The following is a 20,988-nucleotide window of genomic DNA, read 5'->3' on the forward strand; positions in this document are numbered from 1 at the left end:
CAAAAAACGAAGAATGCACAATTTTCTCTGAAATAACTTGAAACTGACAAAAGTAATTGGCATCCACCATTGTTTATTCCATATTTAATAGAAATCAGACTTTGCTTTTGATTTTTTATTCAACATAATATTGTAAATAATAAAACAAATGAAAATGGCATGGACAAAAATGATGGGACCGCTAACCTAATATTTTGTTGTACAACCTTTAGAGGCAATCACTGCAATCAAATATTTTCTGTAGCTCTCTGTCACAAAGACGGCCGGAGTGGGTGGCGTCAGACCAGAAACAAGAACACAAACGACAGAGAGATGTGGAGTTTGGTGGAGCTGAGCGAATGCTTTCGCTCAGCGTTTAATGAATAAACAGACAGAAAATAAACGGTTGTAACAAAACACAGGACACGGCACTATACGCCAAAATAAAAGGACAAACAAAACGGACTAGACAGTAAACAGACAGTGCACAGACAGACAAACGAAACACGGTGAGTGAGACAGTTATTCACTTTATATTTACGTTCTTTCTTATTATTTAGTTTCTCCTTCTCCACACTCGTTCTCCACTCACCGAACACCTAACCCCGAGTGACAGAAACGTGCATCTATATATATTGTTGTGCTGGGATTCAATTACTAATTAATTACTCACTTGAATCCCAGCACGTGAATTCATTACGTGAAACCCCGTGTTCACATATTATATTTTAAATGCACGTGCGTGATGTGCAATCCCGTGCTTAAATACAAATATACAATTTAAACACACGTGAAACACAGACCTGTTTATATCCCGTGTACCAATCTATACACCAACATTAACATACGCACGCATATATACAACACAGAACACACAAATGCACACAGGGGCGGGGCACTTTGCCACACTCTCAATGAGACTTCTGCACCTGTTAACAGGTAGTTTGGCCCACTCTTCCTGAGCAAACTGCTCCAGCTGTCTCAGGTTTGATGGGTGCCTTCTCCAGACTGCAAGTTTCAGCTCTTTCCATAGATGTTCAATAGGATTCAGATCAGGACTCATAGAAGGCCACTTCAGAATAGTCCAATGTTTTGTTCTTATCCATTCTTGGGTGCTTTTAGCTGTGTGTTTTGGGTCATTATCCTGTTGGAGGACCCATGACCTGCGACTGAGACAGAGCTTTCTGACACTGGGCAGTACGTTTCGCTCCAGAATGCCTTGATAGTCTTGAGATTTCATTGTGCCCTGCACAGATTCAAGGCACCCTGTGCCAGGCACAGCAAAGCAGCCCCAAAACATAACCGAGCCTCCTCCATGTTTCACTGTAGGTATGGTGTTCTTTTCTTTGAAAGCTTCATTTTTTCGTCTGTGAACATAGAGCTGATGTGACTTGCCAAAAGCTCCAGTTTTGACTCATCTGTCCAAAGGACATTCTCCCAGAAGGATTGTGGCTTGTCAATATGCATTTTAGCAAATTCCAGTCTGGCTTTTTTATGTTTTTCTGTCAAAAGTGGAGTCCTCCTAGGTCTTCTTCCATGGAGCCCACTTTTGCTCAAAAAGCAACGGATGGTGCGATCAGAAACTGACGTACCTTCACCTTGGAGTTCAGCTTGTATCTCTTTGGCAGTTATCCTTGGTTCTTTTTCTACCATTCGCACTATCCTTCTGTTCAATCTGGGGTCGATTTTCCTCTTGTGGCCGCGCCCAGGGAGGTTGGCTACAGTTCCATGGACCTTAAACTTCTTAATAATATTTGCAACTGTTGTCACAGGAACATCAAGCTGCTTGGAGATGGTCTTGTAGCCTTTACCTTTACCATGCTTGTCTATTATTTTCTTTCTGATCTCCTCAGACAACTCTCTGCTTTCTCTGGTCCATGTTCAGTGTGGTGCACACAATGATACCAAACAGCACAGTGACTACTTTTCTCCATTTAAATAGGCTGAATGACTGATTACAATTAATTAGTTTGAAATATCACTATAATCCAATTATTTATTATCTTTTCTAAGGGGTACCAACAAATGTGTCCAGGCCATTTTAGAATATCTTTGTAGAATAAGCAATAATTCATCTCTTTTCACAGCTTCTTTGCTTTATTCTATGGCATACCAAAGGCATGCAAGTATATATGATAAAATAGCTTTTAATTTCATCACTTTTCAGGAGGAATGAAGCATTATTTCAATGAGCTGTAAGGGTGCCAACAAATTTGAGCACATCTGTATATATATATATATATATATATATATATATATATATATATATATATATATATATATATATATATATATAATGTATGTGTCAAGGGAAAGTCTGTTTGAAAACAAACAGTGGAGGTGTAGGTTTTTGATACCATAGTAATTACACAAAGCACTTCACATGAAGAAAAAGAAAACAACCAAAGTAATAACAGTAATTGTAATAATAACAAGAACAATATCCATGAAATAGAGATGAGAGAATATCATTTTAGATCACTGGATATGCCAGAAAATAAAAATAAATGTTTACTCGAGATTTAAAAGCATTATCTGAGGAAGCTTCCCTTACAGTACTGGGCAGGTTAATAATTCCGGTGCAATATAACTGAAGCATTTTTTGTTCTTTCTGAATAATGGGTATAGAAATTAACCTGGCATCCTCAGATCAGAGTGACTGATTGGGGACTGTGACAGGATGACTGGGCGGTGACGTCACGCAGAAGTAGGAAGGAAAAATACTGACACCAGGGACTGCCGTTTTTAAAGAAAGACGCGGCTGGCTGCCGTTTTTATTAACAAATAACAAAAAGAAATAAAATATTTTAACAAAAAGAAACTTGCTCACAGAGCAAAAATAAAACAGGTAAACAAAAAAAAATCACGAACACAAAATATAACACAACACAGGTCAGGCTGGGCAGATTGCCTTCACTGTTCCTATGTCTAATTTTTAGTTTCGTTTTCTGTTACTCCTCTCACTCCTCTCGCTCTCTCCTCACTAACACCCACCCCGGAGCTTCTTCTTCTTCTGGTTAATATATAGGGCACATTCCATCTATTATTTTAGATGATTAGCGCCCTCTATCTGTAGTCCTTTGTCTGTCTGTTTTACTTTATCTTTCTGTCATCTTTATTTATTATAACTTCCTTTCTTTTCCTGTTTCCTTTATATATTTTGTCAGTATCCTTTCTCTATTCAGTCTCCCTTCCTCTTTCCCTCTTCCCAGCAAATTCTTTATATTGACTTCATATACCTCCATTTCCCTCAGCCTCCTCTCCATTTTCCTTCTCTGCTCCTCATATTTCTCACACTTTAATAAATAATGTTCTGCTGTTTCAGCTACTTTACATTGTTCACACTTTCCATCTTCATGTTTCCCCAGTCTTAAAAGATGTTCATTTAAAGAACTATGCCCAATCCTTAACCTATCCAACGCTCTTTCCTCTTTCCTTCCAAACTCTTTGTTTACCCAACAGTTGTTCACCTCTTTCTGGATATTATGATAAAACCTTCCTTTTATGCTTTCATCCCATCTCTCCTGCCATTCTTTTACTATCATTTTTTTCACATAACCTCCCATTTCCTGCGATCCCAGAGGAATCACCACATCAATTTCCTCTCTTTTTAACCCATTTTTTGCTGCCAGATCTATCATCTCGTTGCCCAGAATGCCAGAGTGACCAGGAATCCAAACTAAAATCACTTCGATCCCCATTATTGTACATTCCTTATATTGTTGCATTATTTCAACTATGATATCTCTTCTATCATTAAACTTCCCTTTTAATGTAATAAGACCACTTAATGAATCTGAAAATATGACCACTTTTTGGGGCTTTATTTCAGCTATTTTAACTATTGCAAATAGTACGGCTACCATTTCCGCAACATATACCGATAAATGGTCAGATATCCTCGCTATTTTACAGATATCTAATTCTGGGATATAATATGCTATTGCCACTCTTCCTGTTTTTGGTTCCTTGGATCCATCTGTATATATACATAATGCCTCCATACTCTTCTCCTCTACAAAAGCTTGACTCTTTCTTTACAGTTCCATTTTTTCCCCTCCTTTCTTCACTTGCTCACTCAATTTTATACAACAGTTTGGTTTTTCCATCATCCATTCCGGAAACACATTTATATTAACATTCTTTACCAATTTTAAATTTTCCATTCCCAATTCCTTCATTCATTTTTGCATCCAATACCCCAACGCGTCTCCATTTGTTTCCCACCTCTCCTTTTTATAATGATTAATCCACCTATCTTCCATGCTTTTTCGAGGAGGAAATTCTGGATGCATAGAGTTAGCCTTTATCCAGTATTTTATACTTAACCATTTCCTCCTTAGTTCCAATGGCATCTCATTTACTAAAACCTGCACAGCATTTATTGGAGCAGATTTCATAGCTCCTATACATACCCTTATTGCTTTAGCTTGCAAATTATCCAATTTTTCCATCTTACTTTAACAAGTTCCCACTAGAATCTGACTTCCATAATCTATTACACTCCTAATTAACCCTCTATATATCATCATCATACAAGTTTTATTTGCTCCCCAACTCATCCCTGAAATACTTCTTAGAATATTCATCCTTCCTTTACATTTATCTATTATAGAATTTATTTGTTTTTCCCAAGTTAATTTTTTATCAAACCAAACTCCCAAGTATTTAAATTCCTCCACCTCTTTAAGAGTCTTATCTTGGTATAATAAATTTAACTTCCCCTGCTCTCTTCTTCGTGAAAATAATAGCACCTCTGTTATTGTTACTGATATTTTAAAGCCCCATTTGTTTGACCATTTTTCCAGATTATTCATTGCCTCCTGCAATTCCCTCCTAACTATTTCAATATGTTTATTCCTTTTATAAATAACCCCATCATCAGCAAACAGACCTACAGCTACTTTTGATCCTACTAAAATATCCTCAGCTAGATCATTTATCATTATATTAAATAGCAAAGGGCTAATAACACTTCCTTGAGAGAACTTCCCCTTAATTTTTACTTTAAATCATCTTTCCTTCAGAAACTCTCTGATCCACCACAAAGTCCTCCCTTTTATCCCCAATGATGCTATTTTATATATTAAACCTTCTTTCCAGACCATGTCATACGCTTTCTCTATGTCAATAAAAACTGCCCCAACCACCTCATTCTCACTTAATGCCTCCTTGACTTCAGTAGACAATCTTACCAACTGATCAGTCATCGACCTATTTTTACGAAAGCCACTTTGATAATCACTCAATAATTTTTTAGATTCCAGAAAATACCACATTCTCTCACACACCATCCTTTCCATAATTTTACATATAGTAGCCGTCAATGCTATTGGTCGATAAGATCCCACTTCACCCGGATCCTTTCCTGCCTTACTTATAGGAATGATGACGGCATTCTTCCATTCTTTAGGTAACACCCCCAACTCCCTTACTTTATTATAAAGTTTTAATAATATTTCTAAACTTCTATCTGGTAACATTTTATACATATTAGAAATCTTATCTTCACCTGGCGAGGAATTCTTGCCTTTTTCAATCGCTGCTTTCACTTCACCTATTGAAAATGGAACATTTATTTTTGTTTTGACATCTTCCCTATCTTCCAATATTACTGAATTATTTATATAAAATGGTCCCCTCTTTTCTAAAAATTCTTTATCATAATTCTCATCTTGCCCCACCTTAGCAAATGCTAACCCCAGCATAGAGGCTTTCTTCTCATCATCCGTTATAATTATTCCATCCTGCTTTAACGGAAATGATTTGTTTCCTTCCCCTTTTCCTGCCATTGCCTTAATTTTATTCCACACATCTTTTATACTAGAATCATAACTTATTTTAGTGCAATAATCCTGCCAATATTCTTTTTTCCTTTTCCTAATAGCCCTTTGAGCCATTGCTTTTGATTTTCTAAACTTAATTAAGTCATCTGCTAACATAGTTTTTTTTAACTTTTCTCAGACAAGCTTTCCTTTCTTTAATCAGTCTGGAACACTCTTCATTCCACCAAGGTAGCGCTGGTTTTGCCCCTTCTTAGTTTTCCTCATTGGAATAGCTCCCTTTGCTGCTTGCATAATAGCCTTTATTATCCCCTCATTAAAAATATTTACATCATCGTGTATTATATTTCCTTCTATATTATTATAACAGATGTTTTGAAATTTTTCCCAGTTTGCTTTTTTATAGTCCCATCTCTCTTCTTGCACCTGCTCGTCAATCTTAGTCTTCCCATCTATCGTAAGAATTATAGGGAAATGATCACTTCCCATTTCTTCATCCATTAACATCTTCCAATCCACCCTTACTCCCAACTGCGCTGATACCCACCCCAGAGCTGGAGAGCTGCAGCCTTTTTATATCGTGGCCGAGGGGTTTAACTAGCTTGCAATTAATTATTCTATTACCCCTCGGCCACAATCTGCACGAGTTTTCTAAATACCGTGTGGACGGGGCTTCCCATCCACGCTACTAAATAATAACAAACAAACGGCTATGCCGTCATCTATACATAATAATAATAAATACAAAAACAATAACAAATACAAAAACACACTGCACAGGGACGGAGGGGGAGACCCCGATCTAAAAATAAATAAACAAAACAATGTACAGGACCCCTCGCCCTGTTACAGGGACTTACAGTGTTAAAAGATCTTTAAGGTAAGGTGGAGCAAGGCCATTTAGATCCTTATAGGTTAATAAAAACACCTTATAATCTATCCTAAATCAGACAGGAAGCCACTGTAGAGATGCCAGCACAGGAGTGACATGATCTCGTCTCTTAGTCCCAGTTAAAACTCTTACAGCAGCATTCTGTACAAGTTGCAGACAATATATCACATTGCTACCAATACCAATTAAAAGAACATTACAATAATCAATTCTTGACGATATAAAAGCATGCATCAATCTCTCAGCATTCTGTCTGGAAAAAATACCTCTCAATCTGGCAATGAAAAAAAACATTCTAACATTTTTAATGGGTGCCTCAAATGAGAGGTCTGTGTCAAAAATTACACCTAGGTTGTTTTTTTTTTATTATTATTTCTGCTCTAAAATCTGTACATAGACCGTCAAGTACAAAATCAGACGAGCGTTTATTCTTGTATTGAGGTCCCAATATCATCATTTCTGTTTTGGCTGAATTTCAGTGCTTCTTGTGACTATTTCTTTTGTTTGCGTGAGAATTTCCATGTTAATTGTCATAATTTATCAGGAGTTAATTTGCACTTGGAAAAGGAGGGTTTTAATTAATGAAACAGTATATAACTCACCTTGAAACAGAATTTTAACAGGCCGTGGCTGACGACACAGAGAGAGAGAGTGTACAGGACCAGAGTTAATTTCTTACAGACATTCTAGATAATCCAATATTTGTAGTTATGAAAATATTTTAGCCTTTTCTATACTGTAGAGATGTATTCACTTGTTTTAACCGTTTGTAACCTTAAGGAATGTTTGTTGTTTTGCACTGTGTAATGTTACTACCAAGAAATTATCAAACTGTAGCCTATTTGAATTCGCATACTTACATTATATGACAGCTGACCCCTCTACTGTAGATTTTATTTGAATTATACAGCTGAAATCTCGATATAGAAAACAGCATGTTAGATATTACAATAAAGTTTCCTTAGGTGATTGTGGATTCTAGTTAACAGCATCCCACAGTATGCCAGTCACAGATTTAAACAGAAGTATCTTCTAACCTGCCATTCTAATAAGAATTCATTCAGCTGATATAAAGCTGCTTTTCTTTTATTTATTTAATTTTACTCTAACTGCTTAAATTAATAATAACTGCAAAATCTTTATTTTCAAGATTAAATTAAAGCTTTAAATAATATAGCCTACATTTTGTGTATATCTTAGAATGAATCTTTGCATTTCTATTATTAAATTACAATTTATTTTAAAACCTGTAACAGCAAAAACAGATAAACATGTCTTACCTCTTCTCAACTCTTACTTCAACTCCCATCAACACTGGTGTTGCCAGGTATGCCAGTGATGATGTCAAAGCATTGTGATGCCTATTCATTTAACCAGTTGCAGCCTGTAGAGTTTTGATGATGTCACTGCATTATGATGTCATTTCAACCAACCAGCTGCAACCATTTTGTTTTTTGTTTTGTTTTTTATCATGTTGCAGTTTTTATTTTAATGGCTGCCGTTGGCTTGAAATGACATCACAATGTGATGATATCATTATCAGATATCAACATCCAAAATATCGCAAATAGAGAAAATAAATAGTCAGCCTAAAAAAAATAAATAAAATAAAAATAAAAATAAAAAAATCATGCAAAACTAGCAACCTTGTTCATGGTATAATTGGCCAAGTTTACAATGTCTTCAAATTGTCCATGAAACACATTCACTGTGGAGAGATCACATTTGCGGATTGTGCACTGCCTGGCAAAGAAACTGACCAAACAGCAGCCATGGGCCACACTGCTTCTAGGATATTTAAATTTAACATGCCTGAAGGAGTGCTTGGAATCACCAGATCTCTTCAGTGCTTGGAATCACTGGATCTCTTGAGTGCAAAGAAGCACTGGATCTCTTGAGTTCATGAAATCACTGGATCTCTTGAGTTCATGGAAGCACTGGATCTATTGAGTGCATGGAAGCACTGGATCTCTTGAGTGCATGAAAGCACTGGATCTCTTGAGTGCATGGAAGCACTGGATCGCTTGAGTGCATGATAGCACTGGATCTCTTGAGTGCAAAGAAGCACTGGATCTATTGAGTACATGAAAGCACTGGATCTCTTGAGTATGTGTGTGTGTGTGTGATTATTGGAGAGAGTGGGGGTTGCTTGTAGTTCTAATGATGTGCTGGTCTGTATGTGTGTGTGTGTGTGTGTGTGTGTGTGTGTGTGTGATTATTGGAGAAAGTGGGGGTTGCTTGTAGTTCTAATGGTGTGCTGGTCTGTGTGTGTGTGTGTGTGTGTGTGTGTGTGTGATTATTGGAGAGAGTGGGGCTTGCTTCTAGTTATAATGGTGTGCTTGTGTGTGTGTGTGTGTGTGTGTGTGTGTGTGTATGTGTGTGTGTGTGTGTGTGTGTGTGTGTGATTATTGGAGAGAGTGTGGGTTGCCTGTAGTTCTAACGGTGTGTTGGTCTGTGTGTGTGTGTGTGTGTGTGTGTGTGTGATTATTGGAGAGAGTGTGGGTTGCCTGTAATTCTAATGGTGTGTTGATGTGTGTGTTTCTTTCCAGACAAGCTCCATGATGATATTTGTTATGCATAGTGTTTGCTTCAGAGAGCTGCCCTCATTTTCCTGCAGATAAACCGGAGCAATACAATCTGACAGCCTGTGCCCTTAGAACAGAATTATAGGATTGAGACATAAAAAAAAAAAACAATATGAACGTAATTTAGATATTTTATTTAACATTGTGTAGTCAAAGAAACTACAAAATGATATTGCAAAAAAAGTCTACTGGAAGCCATAATAGTATTACAATAGAATTTCGTGTTAGATTTCGAAATGTTAGGTTTTTTTAAATTTTTTGTCAGTATATGGAAAAGGTGGTGTGTAATTCAATATGTTAACATTATTCAGCAGGTTTCATTCGACTTTATGAAGCAAAATTAGTTCATTTTATAGGGGGTAAATTTGAATTAAATACAAATTTAAAAAGAGTTCACTGGAACAAAAGCAAACCTTTCTTAGATGCTTTTTATATCTACTGTTCTTTTTTTGTTTAAGGATGAAAGCATGGTGAGCTGTATCAAATGAGGAATGAAAGTGTGTAGCATTTGTAATTGTTTTGCGCCTCTAGTACTACATTTTTGAAAAACAGCCATCCTTTTTCTGTGGATGTTTTCTCTATTTTACTCCAATCTACTTCTGTTAGTCTCTGTTTCATACCTTCATAGTTTGCTTTTCTAAAATTGAAATTGTGAACCTTAGCTTTAGTCATTACTTTTGGGGTTTTAAAAAGCACTTCAAATGAGACCATGTTGTGGTCTGAGTTTGCCAATGGTTCTCTGACCTGTTTTAGTTATTCTGTCTTCGTTATTTGAAATGACTAAATCAAGGCATGCCTCCCCTTTAGTCGGTTGCCAGCCTGTCTCACCGTGTCCTCTGCCAGCCTGTCTCACCGTGCCCCCTGCCAGCCTGTCTCACTGTACATCCCTGCCAGCCTGTCTCACTGTACACCCCTGCCAGCCTGTCTCACTGTACATCCCTGCCAGCCTGTCTCACTGTACACCCCTGCCAGCCTGTCTCACTGTACATCCCTGCCAGCCTGTCTCATCGTGCACCCCTGCCAGCCTGTCTCACCGTGCACCCCTGCCAGCCTGTCTCACTGTGCACCCCTGCCAGCCTGTCTCACCCTGCACCCTGCCAGCCTGTCTCACCGTGCCCCCTGCCAGCCTGTCTCACTGTACACCCCTGCCAGCCTGTCTCACCGTGCCCCCAGCCAGCCTGTCTCACTGTACACCCCTGCCAGCCTGTCTCACCGTGCCCCCGCCAGCCTGTCTCACGGTGCACCCCTGCCAGCCTGTCTCACCGTGCACCCCTGCCAGCCTGTCTCACCGTGCACCCCTACCAGCCTGTCTCACCGTGCCCCCCTACCAGCCTGTCTCACCGTGCACCCCTACCAGCCTGTCTCACCGTGCACCCCTACCAGCCTGTCTCACCGTGCCCCCTGCCAGCCTGTCTCACCGTGCCCCCTGCCAGCCTGTCTCACTGTCTCTGTTCTCACTGCAGGGACCGGTGATGATGACATCTCTGATGCAGAGCGGTTAATCAAGCCATACATTATTATTATTATTATTATTATTATTATTATTATTATTATTATTATTATTATTATTATCGGTCCAGTGGTTAAAGAAAAGGGCTTGTAACCAGGAGGTCCCCGGTTCAAATCCCACCTCAGCCACTGACTCATTGTGTGAACCTGAGCAAGTCACTTAACCTCCTTGTGCTCCGTCTTTTGGGTGAGACGTAGTTGTAAGTGACTCTGCAGCTGATGCATAGTTCACACACCCTAGTCTCTGTAAGTCGCCTTGGATAAAGGCGTCTGCTAAATAAACAAATAAAATAATAATAATAATTATTATTATATACAACAACAACAACAACAACAACAACAACAACAACAACAACAACAATAATAATAATAATAATAATAATAATAATAATAATAATAATAATAATAATATTTATTTATTTATTTGGAAGACACCTTTATCCAAGGCGACTTACAGGGCAGTACAGGGTTACAGTGCAAGCTTAATATTTAAGTGCAGTGTAGTTTACAGTGCAAGCAAATAATACTACTTAAACACAATATGAACTAGGATGCAACAAGTTAGGATTACAACACGTTATATCTACAATGACATATTAGTAGTGCAAGGATGATACATTAGCTGAGGGTCCAGTAGCATGGTGCTTGGGTCATGAGAGCGTATTACTGGTGCTGCAGTGTTCTCTTATGTGTGTTGTAGCGGATACAGGCAAAAGATTTACTTTTTAACCCTATTGAATCACCTATAATTTTAGGATTAAGACATCATTTAAAAATAAAAACTATATGAGCATAATTTAGGCATTTTATTTAACATCCTGTAATCAAAGAAACTACAAAATTATCAATCGCAATAGTACAGTATTTCATGTTAGATTTCGAAATGTCACATGTGTGTCAGTTTTTCGTTTAGTATATGGAAAACTACAACGCGGTATGTCATTTCAATATGTTAATGTGAAATTACCCAGCAGATTTTATTCGATTTTATTAAACAAAATGTGTTAATTCTATCGGGTGATGCAAGTCGTTTGGTCGTAATAAATCCGTGGCTCATCTCTACTTGACCGTGAGCCTCGCTCAGCAAACGTGGCTTTACAGAACGGGTAACAAACAGGGACCTTGTGCGTTACAGTCTAAAAAAATCAAATGTGAAAACTGAGGCGGTGTAACCTTAAGAAGCCCCCTTCCTGTCTCCCTCCCTCCCTCCCAGCCCGGGGTTTCCGCGGCAACGCAGGTCACGTGTGCGGCTGCTTATTCTGGTCTGTCTGGGCTGGAAGATGGAGCTGTCTGCTGTCGGGGAGCGAGTGTTTGCCGCCGAGTCCATCATCAAACGCCGGGTCCGAAAGGTAGGCGAACCGGGCCAAGGGGACAACTGGGTCGGAGCTTGCGGGGAGGGTACTGGGGGAGGTTTGGGGGAGAATGGGGTAGTGGGGTAAGAGGAGTCATACTGTAAGCAAGCCGTCGTATTCAATTTTAATCTGTACAGAGATTGCAACCTTGTTTTTTTTTAATATTACAGTAACCTCTTTTTATTTTTTTCTGCAGGGTCGAATCGAGTATATGGTTAAGTGGAAAGGATGGGCAATCAAGTGAGTACCCGTACAGTAGTATTAGCAGTGCTCATATAGAAAAGAAAAAAACAAAAAACAAATGCATATATTTGTTTATTTTATATGTATGGATGTATAAAGACGTTCTGCTGTGTAAACGGTACGCATATAAATACAAATTAATAAATAAATAAAGAATTCGTAAAATGGCAGTGGTACGGTGCATACGAGTTGATGATGGATCATATTCCAAAATCTAAAACACATGTATTTTAATTATTTCGTCCCCAGATACAGTACGTGGGAACCTGAAGAAAATATTCTGGATGGTCGTCTGATTGCGGCTTTCGAGCAAAAGTAAGTATTGTTTTATTGTAGAATGTTTATATATGTGTGTGTGTGTTGTATGGGTGCTCTGTGATTTATTTATTTATTTATTTTTATTTATTTATTTGGCCGGAACGCAAATTCACGTTTGCCTGTACACCTCCGTGCATTTTATTATTGCAACAACCACACTGATTGTACCCTGGTTTGTGTACATTTTTGACAGCAGGGCGCTGGCGTTTCAACTTGAACGATGAATGCAAGTTTTTTTTTTTTTTTTAAAGCCACATTACTCGCACATTCTTTAAATTCGTCGTCGAAATATGTGTACGTTTTGCGTTTCTGTGCATATAAAACCCTGACAGTTTTGAAGTCAGTAAATCCCTTCAGACCGCGCCGAAAGTTCCAGACGAAAGTAGGGTGGTTTTCTGGTTTGAGAGACACACCGCTGCGCTCCCGCCACTGCCTTGCGACAACACAAATAAGGACTTAAGAGGCGGACCGCTGTATTGCAAACCCCAGAGCTGAAGTAAACGTCTCCCCACAACACTATCTTTACTTGCCTGATGAGGTGACTCAGTAACATTGTGCACGGTAGCTGTCGTGTTTCTATCATAGTTTATATTAAAACCTAAGCATGTCTTAGATGTGTTTCAGTTATATTAAATTTTAAGCATTTAAACCTTTGTTTACATTAAAAAAATGATATATAATATATTCCAGTCGTTTTTAGTTGTTTACTTTCGCGATAAGGAGTTTTAGTTTAGGGACACAAGTTTCTTCCTTGATAGTTATAAATACATCAAAATTAAAACAATGGTTTTCCAAAACACAAGTCCAAAACCAATACTGGATATTCTTGTGCAATATCTTTTGATTGCTATACTAAGGAGTCGATTTGATCAGAACTGGAGACAAATCTGGATTGCATCAAACCACTCCCAGGTGGCTGTCTCAGGTTACCACCTGTCCCTGTTTTCCCTGGATCGTCCTGGTTTTCAGGAAGGCGTCCCAGGTGTCAAGATGCCTCCTCGGGGCACTAAACGATCCTGATTTTTAATCTTCTCCTGTTTTTAATCTCACGTTTCCACATCCATGTACATAGGATTACAACAGCAACACTGCAATGCCAGTCCTGTAAATTGAGCACAATTTGAATAAATCAAGATAATGTTATTACTGCAATAAACACACAATATGAATTGGTCTAACAGGTAACATTGATAATATTACTACTATTGTCAATGTTACCTGTTAGATAAATCAGGACACAGTTTTACTACAATAGACGGACACTATTAATTCGTTGGCAGTGCTGTAGTAGTAATATTATCAATGGTTCCTATTGGATGACTGTAGGATTTCTAAGGAGAGTTTAGTTTTAACAACCATCCTTCTGTTCAGATGTCCTGTTTTTTTGTACCTCAGTGGTGGCAGCCTGACTCAGTGCTTATCCTTGGCTTGTGAACTGATCTCTGGCTTCCCCAAAGTTTGGTGCAATCTGGGGGGATGCCAGTAGTGATTTATTCTGGCAGAGTACAAGTTAATTAGCCCAAGCTCTTGGGGCATGGTATTATTATTATTATTATTATTATTATTATTATTATTATTATTATTTAGTCAGTTAGCAGACGCTTTTATCTGAAGTGACTTACAGAGACTAGGGGGTGAACTGTGTATCAACAACTGCTGCTGCAGAGTCACTTGCAATGGGACCCCGGTTTTAAGTCTCATCTGAAGGACGGAGCACAAGGAGGTTAAGTGACTTGCTCAGAGTCACACACAGTGAGTTGGTGGCTGAGCCTGGATTTGAACCGGGATGCTCCTGGTATTAAGCCCTTTTCTTTAACCACTGGACCACCAAGCCTCCGAGTAACATAACTGACTATCGTGAAAGGAGTGAATCATTTTAGTCAGTGACCTACATTGGTAGGCAATGTGTTCGCTGCTTCCTGTTGCTGTGTTGCACCTGCCTGCCTGCAAAGTTGCCACACTGGCTGGCTGAGTGACTCGCTAATAGGAGTCAGCTAAGGGCAGCCGATATCGGCTTTCTCATCTCTTTCCCCCGCCTTCAGAGTATGAAACTCTTTACAGGGAATGAAACTAATAGCGGTGCTGTCCCCTCTCCTGGGTTTCTCATCTAACTCTCTTTTATTGAAGTACGTTATTTAAATGATCAGGAGTCTGAGCAATCAGCTCTAAGTTAAACTCTTTCTCCCCAACAGCTGCACGAACAACTATTAATAATAATAATTGCAAACCTGTAGGTTCCTATCCCTGGGGGATAGAGTTGAGGCAGGTCTATATAAGCATGTCACCCCTTTTTCTTTTTTGCCTATCAGCGATGTGAAACTTACTAAGTACCTTCTTTAGCAAAGCTATTGATAGGATCATGAGGTGGTCTGTGTATGTTACACACATTGGCACTTTCAGAGCAGAAACTTGAAAAGGACATTCTTTAGCACAAGTTCCTCAGTGTAATAGAATCTGGAAGTATATGAGGATGCCCTGTCTGTCTTTCCATCTGTCAGGGTGTCACTTCTTTTGTATCTAGAGAACTGCTTATCCAATCGTGTTGAAACTGATAGGATGTACAGTACTCCAGCACACGTGATTGGGGGTATTGAAATTTGGGGGTATTTGTCTGTCTGTGTGTAGCTCAGTGCTCTCTTTCATGGTACCGACAACTCCAGTTCTGACCTGTATTTCAAAATGTCAGATTGTTTTGTTAAATATAATTGGAAAACTACAAAGCAGTATGTAATTCAATATGTTAAAATAACATTATTCAGTTGGTTTCATTAGACTTTATGAAGCAAAATTAGTTCATTCTATAGGGTGATGCAAAGCTTTTGACCATCGCTGTACACTGTGGCTAATTAAGCTTGTAGTAAAACCTGGAATGGGTAAAACTGCTATGCAATAGGGATCTTATTTCCATCCCTGCCGCTTGACACCAAAAAGGTATTTTTTTTTTTTTTTTTTTTTTTTAATATCCGTTCCAGGTTTTAGTACGATTTTGATTAGCCACAGTGTGTATAGGTAACAATCTCAGGTATGTATTTTATTAAACTCTTTGAGACTGCTATGCAATGGGTCTTATTTCCATCCCTGATTTTTATTTTATTTTTTTCACATTTCAGTTGAACCATTAAGGCATATCCAGTTTCCAGTGAAACTGTACGTGGGTAGTCCTGCAATGGAAAATGTCAAATATCAAAATGTGAAAGTGTAGGTGGTTGACAAAAGGCAAACCGCCTCTTGCGTTAAAGCATGAATTTGAAAAAAATAGGTGTCACTCAGTTCATCCATAACTACTGTGTAACACACTCTGTGGAGGAATGTGTAGATCTTAATCCTAAAAGACTCTGACAAGTGATTCAGCTTCTTTCTCAGTGTCTGATGTTACGAAGCCAAGGCTGTAAGTTAGTTTTTAATAGTGCAGCACAAACTGATTATTCGATTGTTCGGATCGAGCTCTCAACAGAATGAGGTGCTGACAGTCAGGTGAGCGTCATTGCTGTCGATCGGGCTGATTTACCCACTCAGTGAAACGAATGAAGAAACAGCTGCTTGGGCTTGTGGTGACTGATGTTTTTAAGACTGTGTAGGACAGCGATCCACACAAACCCCAGCAGCTGTTTCTTCACTCGTTTCACTGTGAATGGTAAATTAGCCCGATCGACAGCAATGACCCTCACCTGTGGAGAGCTCAGTCAGTTCATGCACCTCTAGTTTAGGGATGTCGCGGTATACTGGTTTTACGGTAAACCGCGGTATAAACTGCCACGGTTTTGAAACCGCAACCATTTTTCTATAAAATGATTACCGAGTTCACACGGTTTATGGTGATATGGGCGCGATTTTTTTATTCACCATTTGTCCATCGGTGAGTGTGGCAATGTGCCCCGCCCCTGTGTGCATTTGTGTGTTGTGTTGTATGTTTGGTGCGTATGTTAATGTTGGTGTATAGATTGGTACACGGGATATAAACGGGTCTGTGTTTCACGTGTATTTAAAAAGTGTAGATTTGTATTTAGGCATGAGGAGAGCACAAATCACTTCACGTGCTGGTTAAATGTAATATGTGAGCACGGGGTTGCACAGAATTAATTCACGTGCTGGGATTCAAGTGAATAATTAATTAGTAATTGAATCCCAGCACAATAGTATATATAGACGCACATTTCTTGCACTCAGGGTTAGGTGTTCAGAGAGTGGAGAACGGATGAGAGAGAAGGAGAAATGCGTTTGAATATCAATTGCTATTACGTGCTGGTAGGACCAGCACGATACTTGTTTATTTAAAACTCACCGTGTTTGTTTGTGTGTCTGTCCGTGCACTGTCTGTTTACTGTATAGTCCGTTTTGTTTGTCTCTTTATTTTGGCGTCAAGTGCCGTGTCCTGTTTTGTATTCCGTTGTTTAAACCTTTTTATTTTGTTATTAAACGCTGAGTGCAGCCATTGCACTCGGCTCATCATCACAACCACCGTCTCTGTCTGTGTATTCCTTTCTGGTCTGACGCCACCCACTCTGGCCGTCTTTGTGACAGTGAGCCACTGTGTTCATTAGAACTAATGAACATAGATGTCTCAAGTTTTGAAAACTGCCATGCATGAGATTGTCCGAGTAGGCTATTAAATAATTGATGTCATATTTAATATAAACCGCTCTACTAAACAATGATCGCTAGCAAACGTGATTGTCAGTAAATGAAACACAAATACTCAAATATCAGCAAGAACAGGGCACTGTAACTTTTCATCACTGCCTTTCTATTAATTTACCAAACCAAAGAAGTAAGCAGAGAATCAGTCTAGATTTACTACTATATAACGAAGTCTAAGATGCTACAGGCATTTGTATTTTTTTTTTTTTAAATGGTATTGTAAAGATGTTGCCGTCTCCTCGAGTTGATAGTGTTGTAGGGATTTTGGTTTTATGTATTCAAAAATGAATACAATTTTATTCCCATTGGGGAAAAAAAAGAAAAAAGTCCCCTAGATGCCGCTTAACTTTGCAATAGTGTCATACCCCCCCTTAAATTTTCTTCTTGTTGAATAAAAGTGTTGAATTTAAATCAAGGGAAGTAATGTTACAACTTTACAATGCATTAGTAAGACCTCACCTAGAATATTGTGTTCAGTTCTGGTCACCTCGCTACAGAAAGGATATTGCTGCTCTAGAAAGAGTGCAAAGAAGAGCAACCAGAATTATCCCGGGTTTAAAAGGAATGTTGTATGCAGACAGGCTAAAAGAATTGAATCTATTCAGTCTTGAACAAAGAAGACTACGCGGTGATCTGATTCAAGCATTCAAAATCCTAAAAGGTATAGACAATGTCGACCCAGGGGACTTTTTTGACCTGAAAAAAGAAACAAGGACCATGGATCACAAATGGAGATTAGATAAAGGGGCATTCAGAACAGAAAATAGGAGGTACTTTTTTACACAGAATTATGAAGGTCTGGAACCAACTCCCCAGTAATGTTGTTGAAGCTGACACCCTGGGATCCATCAAGAAGCTGCCTGATGAGATTCTGGGATCAGCAAACTACTAACAACCAAACGAGCAAGATGGGCTAAATTGCCTCCTCTCGTTTGTAAACTTTCTTATGTTCTTAACTGCCATGCATGAGATTATCCGTGTAGGCTATTAAATAAGTGACGTCATATTTAATATAAACCACTCTTATTAAACAATGATCGCTAGCAAACATGATTGTCAGTAAATGAAACACAAATACTCAAATATCAGCAAGAACAAGGCACTGTAACTTTTCATCACTGCCTTCTATCAATTTACCAAAGTCCCCTAACTTTGCAATGGTGTCATACCCACCTTAACTTTTCTTTTTTCCTTTGTGTTCGTTGCTGTTAACATGCAGTCCAAAAAAAGAAAAAAAAAATTGCAGGCACCGTCTTCTCATCATTAAGTTTTGCTGAGAGATCGGTGGGCGGGCACTACATGTCTTAAAACGCAGTCGAGCTGGCTAAACAACACGGAGCCCTCGAGTCAATGATCTCTAATGCCGTTAGCGGTGCGATGGAAGGGGTGAAGATTTCACTTCGGGAGAACAGAGATACTGTACCATCTCTCAGAACGGACATTGATTCCCATACGATGGTAGTTTGTGGTTAATTGCTAAGGTGGACGGTTTACAGTCAGAAGCAAGGACAATGAAGCGTGACATCGTGCATTGCATTTCTGAGATCGACAAATTGCACCTAAAAATGGCTGACCTCAAAAATAGATCTAGACGCAACAATATCAGAATCTGTGGGCTAGCAGTGAACCGAGAGGGAGACAATCCTGTCGAATTTCTGCAAAAATGCTCCCTAAACGGATACCCTCAATTGCAGACGGACCAATATTGATCGAATGTGCACACAGAATCTATAGTGGCAACCCAAAGCTCTGAAGTAACACGTACCATGATCTTTAAAGTACTTGGGTACAAAGACCGGCAGGCCATCCTGCAGGGGGCCAAGGGCATGGGTCCCATTCAAGACACGGCTACTGCACAGAAGGCGAAGGCCTATGTTGGAGTTCGAAAAGAGCTGCAGGCGCTGGGTGTTACATCTTTTTTAATCTGTCCAGCTACTCCAGGAGTCTCTTACAACAGAGAACAACTCTCTTTTTCATTGGCTGTTGAGGCAGAAAAATTACATATTATAATTTTATTTTTTTCCAAAATGCCTATGCGAATACACTAACATACCCTGGACACAACTCGTAAAGACTGATAAGTATTGTATTTCTTCTATTTTGTAAACACTTGTTTTTGTTTGCTTGTTATAAGGTTCAGTGTGAAAATGTATGGGGAACTATCATCTGTCTTTGATAAATGGGAGATAACTTAAGAAGGGGGAATATAATGATTGTATTGGTTTAAGTAGCCTGATAATATTTCATTTGTATTTTTTCACTAGCATGAAGGGAAAGGGGGTGAGATCTGGGGATCAGAAACTGCATTATGTGGCTGTTACATGTCATAGACATGGGGGGGGGAAGCCATCTAGAGTGGCGGGGGGGGGGGGGGGGGGGGGGGGGGGGACTGGGACCTCATAGAAAATTGTTTGTCGCACAGAATACGCTTTATTTTTTTGTCCTTAATTTACATCCTATGTACTGAATACGGACAACCCCCCGTTGTATCAGCTGGTAGCATTGTGTCTTCCACAATGCTGGAATTCTGATCCTCAGGGACAATATTTGATTTTCATTGGTACAATTCCTAGTTTAGTCTTTGATAATGGTTAAGCTTAATATGTCCTGGAATCTGAGAGGTTTAAACGTACTAAATGTATTAGGGCTGTCAAGCGGTTAAAAAAATGAATCGCAATTAATCTCACGATTAAAAAAAAAAAAAAATTAATCTTAGTTAATCTCGGTTTTAATCGCATATTAAATTTTTACAATTACTACATCCATTGAATTTAAATTTGTTTTATTACTGATGCTATTGTTATTATCCTTAACTGTAAATAAAATTGTTTAAAATGTATTTATTTATGTATTTATTTAACCAGGAAATTTACCAATTGAGACCACCACCAAAATGTACTAGGGGCAATAATTTAGAAATTACAAATCCAACCAACACTATAAAATGTGCGGTTCAAGCTTGATCAGCAGCATACAGAGATCAGAAAACATAATACATAGGATATCTATTTTTAAATGTGATTGTGAACTGAAATAAATTTGTCTTTTTTAAATATAATTATCAATATGTAGATATAGTAAGCACTTCTAGGAAATGAACTGTTAATTGTGAAGAGAACATACAAAAAAAAAAACTGTCATCATATCCAAAAACTGCAAACTAACAATTGTCAGGCTTTACATACTACATGAAAAAAAGGAGCAACACAGCCTAACTCATTTATTATCATGATCATACTGAGCTTGATATGGGATTTCAGCGATCCTGCATTTCTGTCGAAACTGTTGGGTTTAATTTGTTGTTGTTATTGTCTGCAGAAGAGCTGCTCGTGTATTTTGAGAGATGAAGGCGTGTTCAGCACGCAGCAGACTAGATGTACTCGTGTTTGATACTGGAACTCACTTTGACAGTAGACAAGTAAGCGTCTTTCTGTCCAGTGAGCCGTCAAAAAAAGAAAAAAAAATCCCATTCATTTTTAGTGCTTTGCTCCATGAAGCAGTTCAGTGACTAACTTTCTATTTAAACAATAACTGCACTCAGACACTCAATACAATGTTGCCGCGGCCAGGATTGAAGTACGGTGTGCTGAAAGGCTCAAGACACAGCAATGCAATTAACATGCATTAAAATAATTAATCTCTAAAAATATTTACGTGTTAATCGCAGAACTTAACTGCGATTAATTGAC

General features: G+C 38.7%; 1 protein-coding gene across 1 annotated transcript in view; it reads left to right on the forward strand.

Moving 5' to 3' along the window:
• The first annotated feature begins 11,956 nt into the window (after positions 1 to 11,956).
• LOC117433083 (chromobox protein homolog 6-like) overlaps positions 11,957 to 20,988 on the forward strand; it is a 21,063-nt gene continuing 12,031 nt past the window's right edge. The window contains exons 1-3 of the mRNA XM_059016771.1: positions 11,957 to 12,097; positions 12,297 to 12,340; positions 12,593 to 12,658. Coding sequence (XP_058872754.1) covers positions 12,029 to 12,097; positions 12,297 to 12,340; positions 12,593 to 12,658 — 179 coding nt within the window. The 5' untranslated portion in view covers positions 11,957 to 12,028. The remainder of the gene's footprint in view (positions 12,098 to 12,296; positions 12,341 to 12,592; positions 12,659 to 20,988) is intronic.

This window comes from Acipenser ruthenus, chromosome 53, assembly GCF_902713425.1.
Source record: "Acipenser ruthenus chromosome 53, fAciRut3.2 maternal haplotype, whole genome shotgun sequence".
NCBI lineage: Eukaryota > Metazoa > Chordata > Actinopteri > Acipenseriformes > Acipenseridae > Acipenser > Acipenser ruthenus.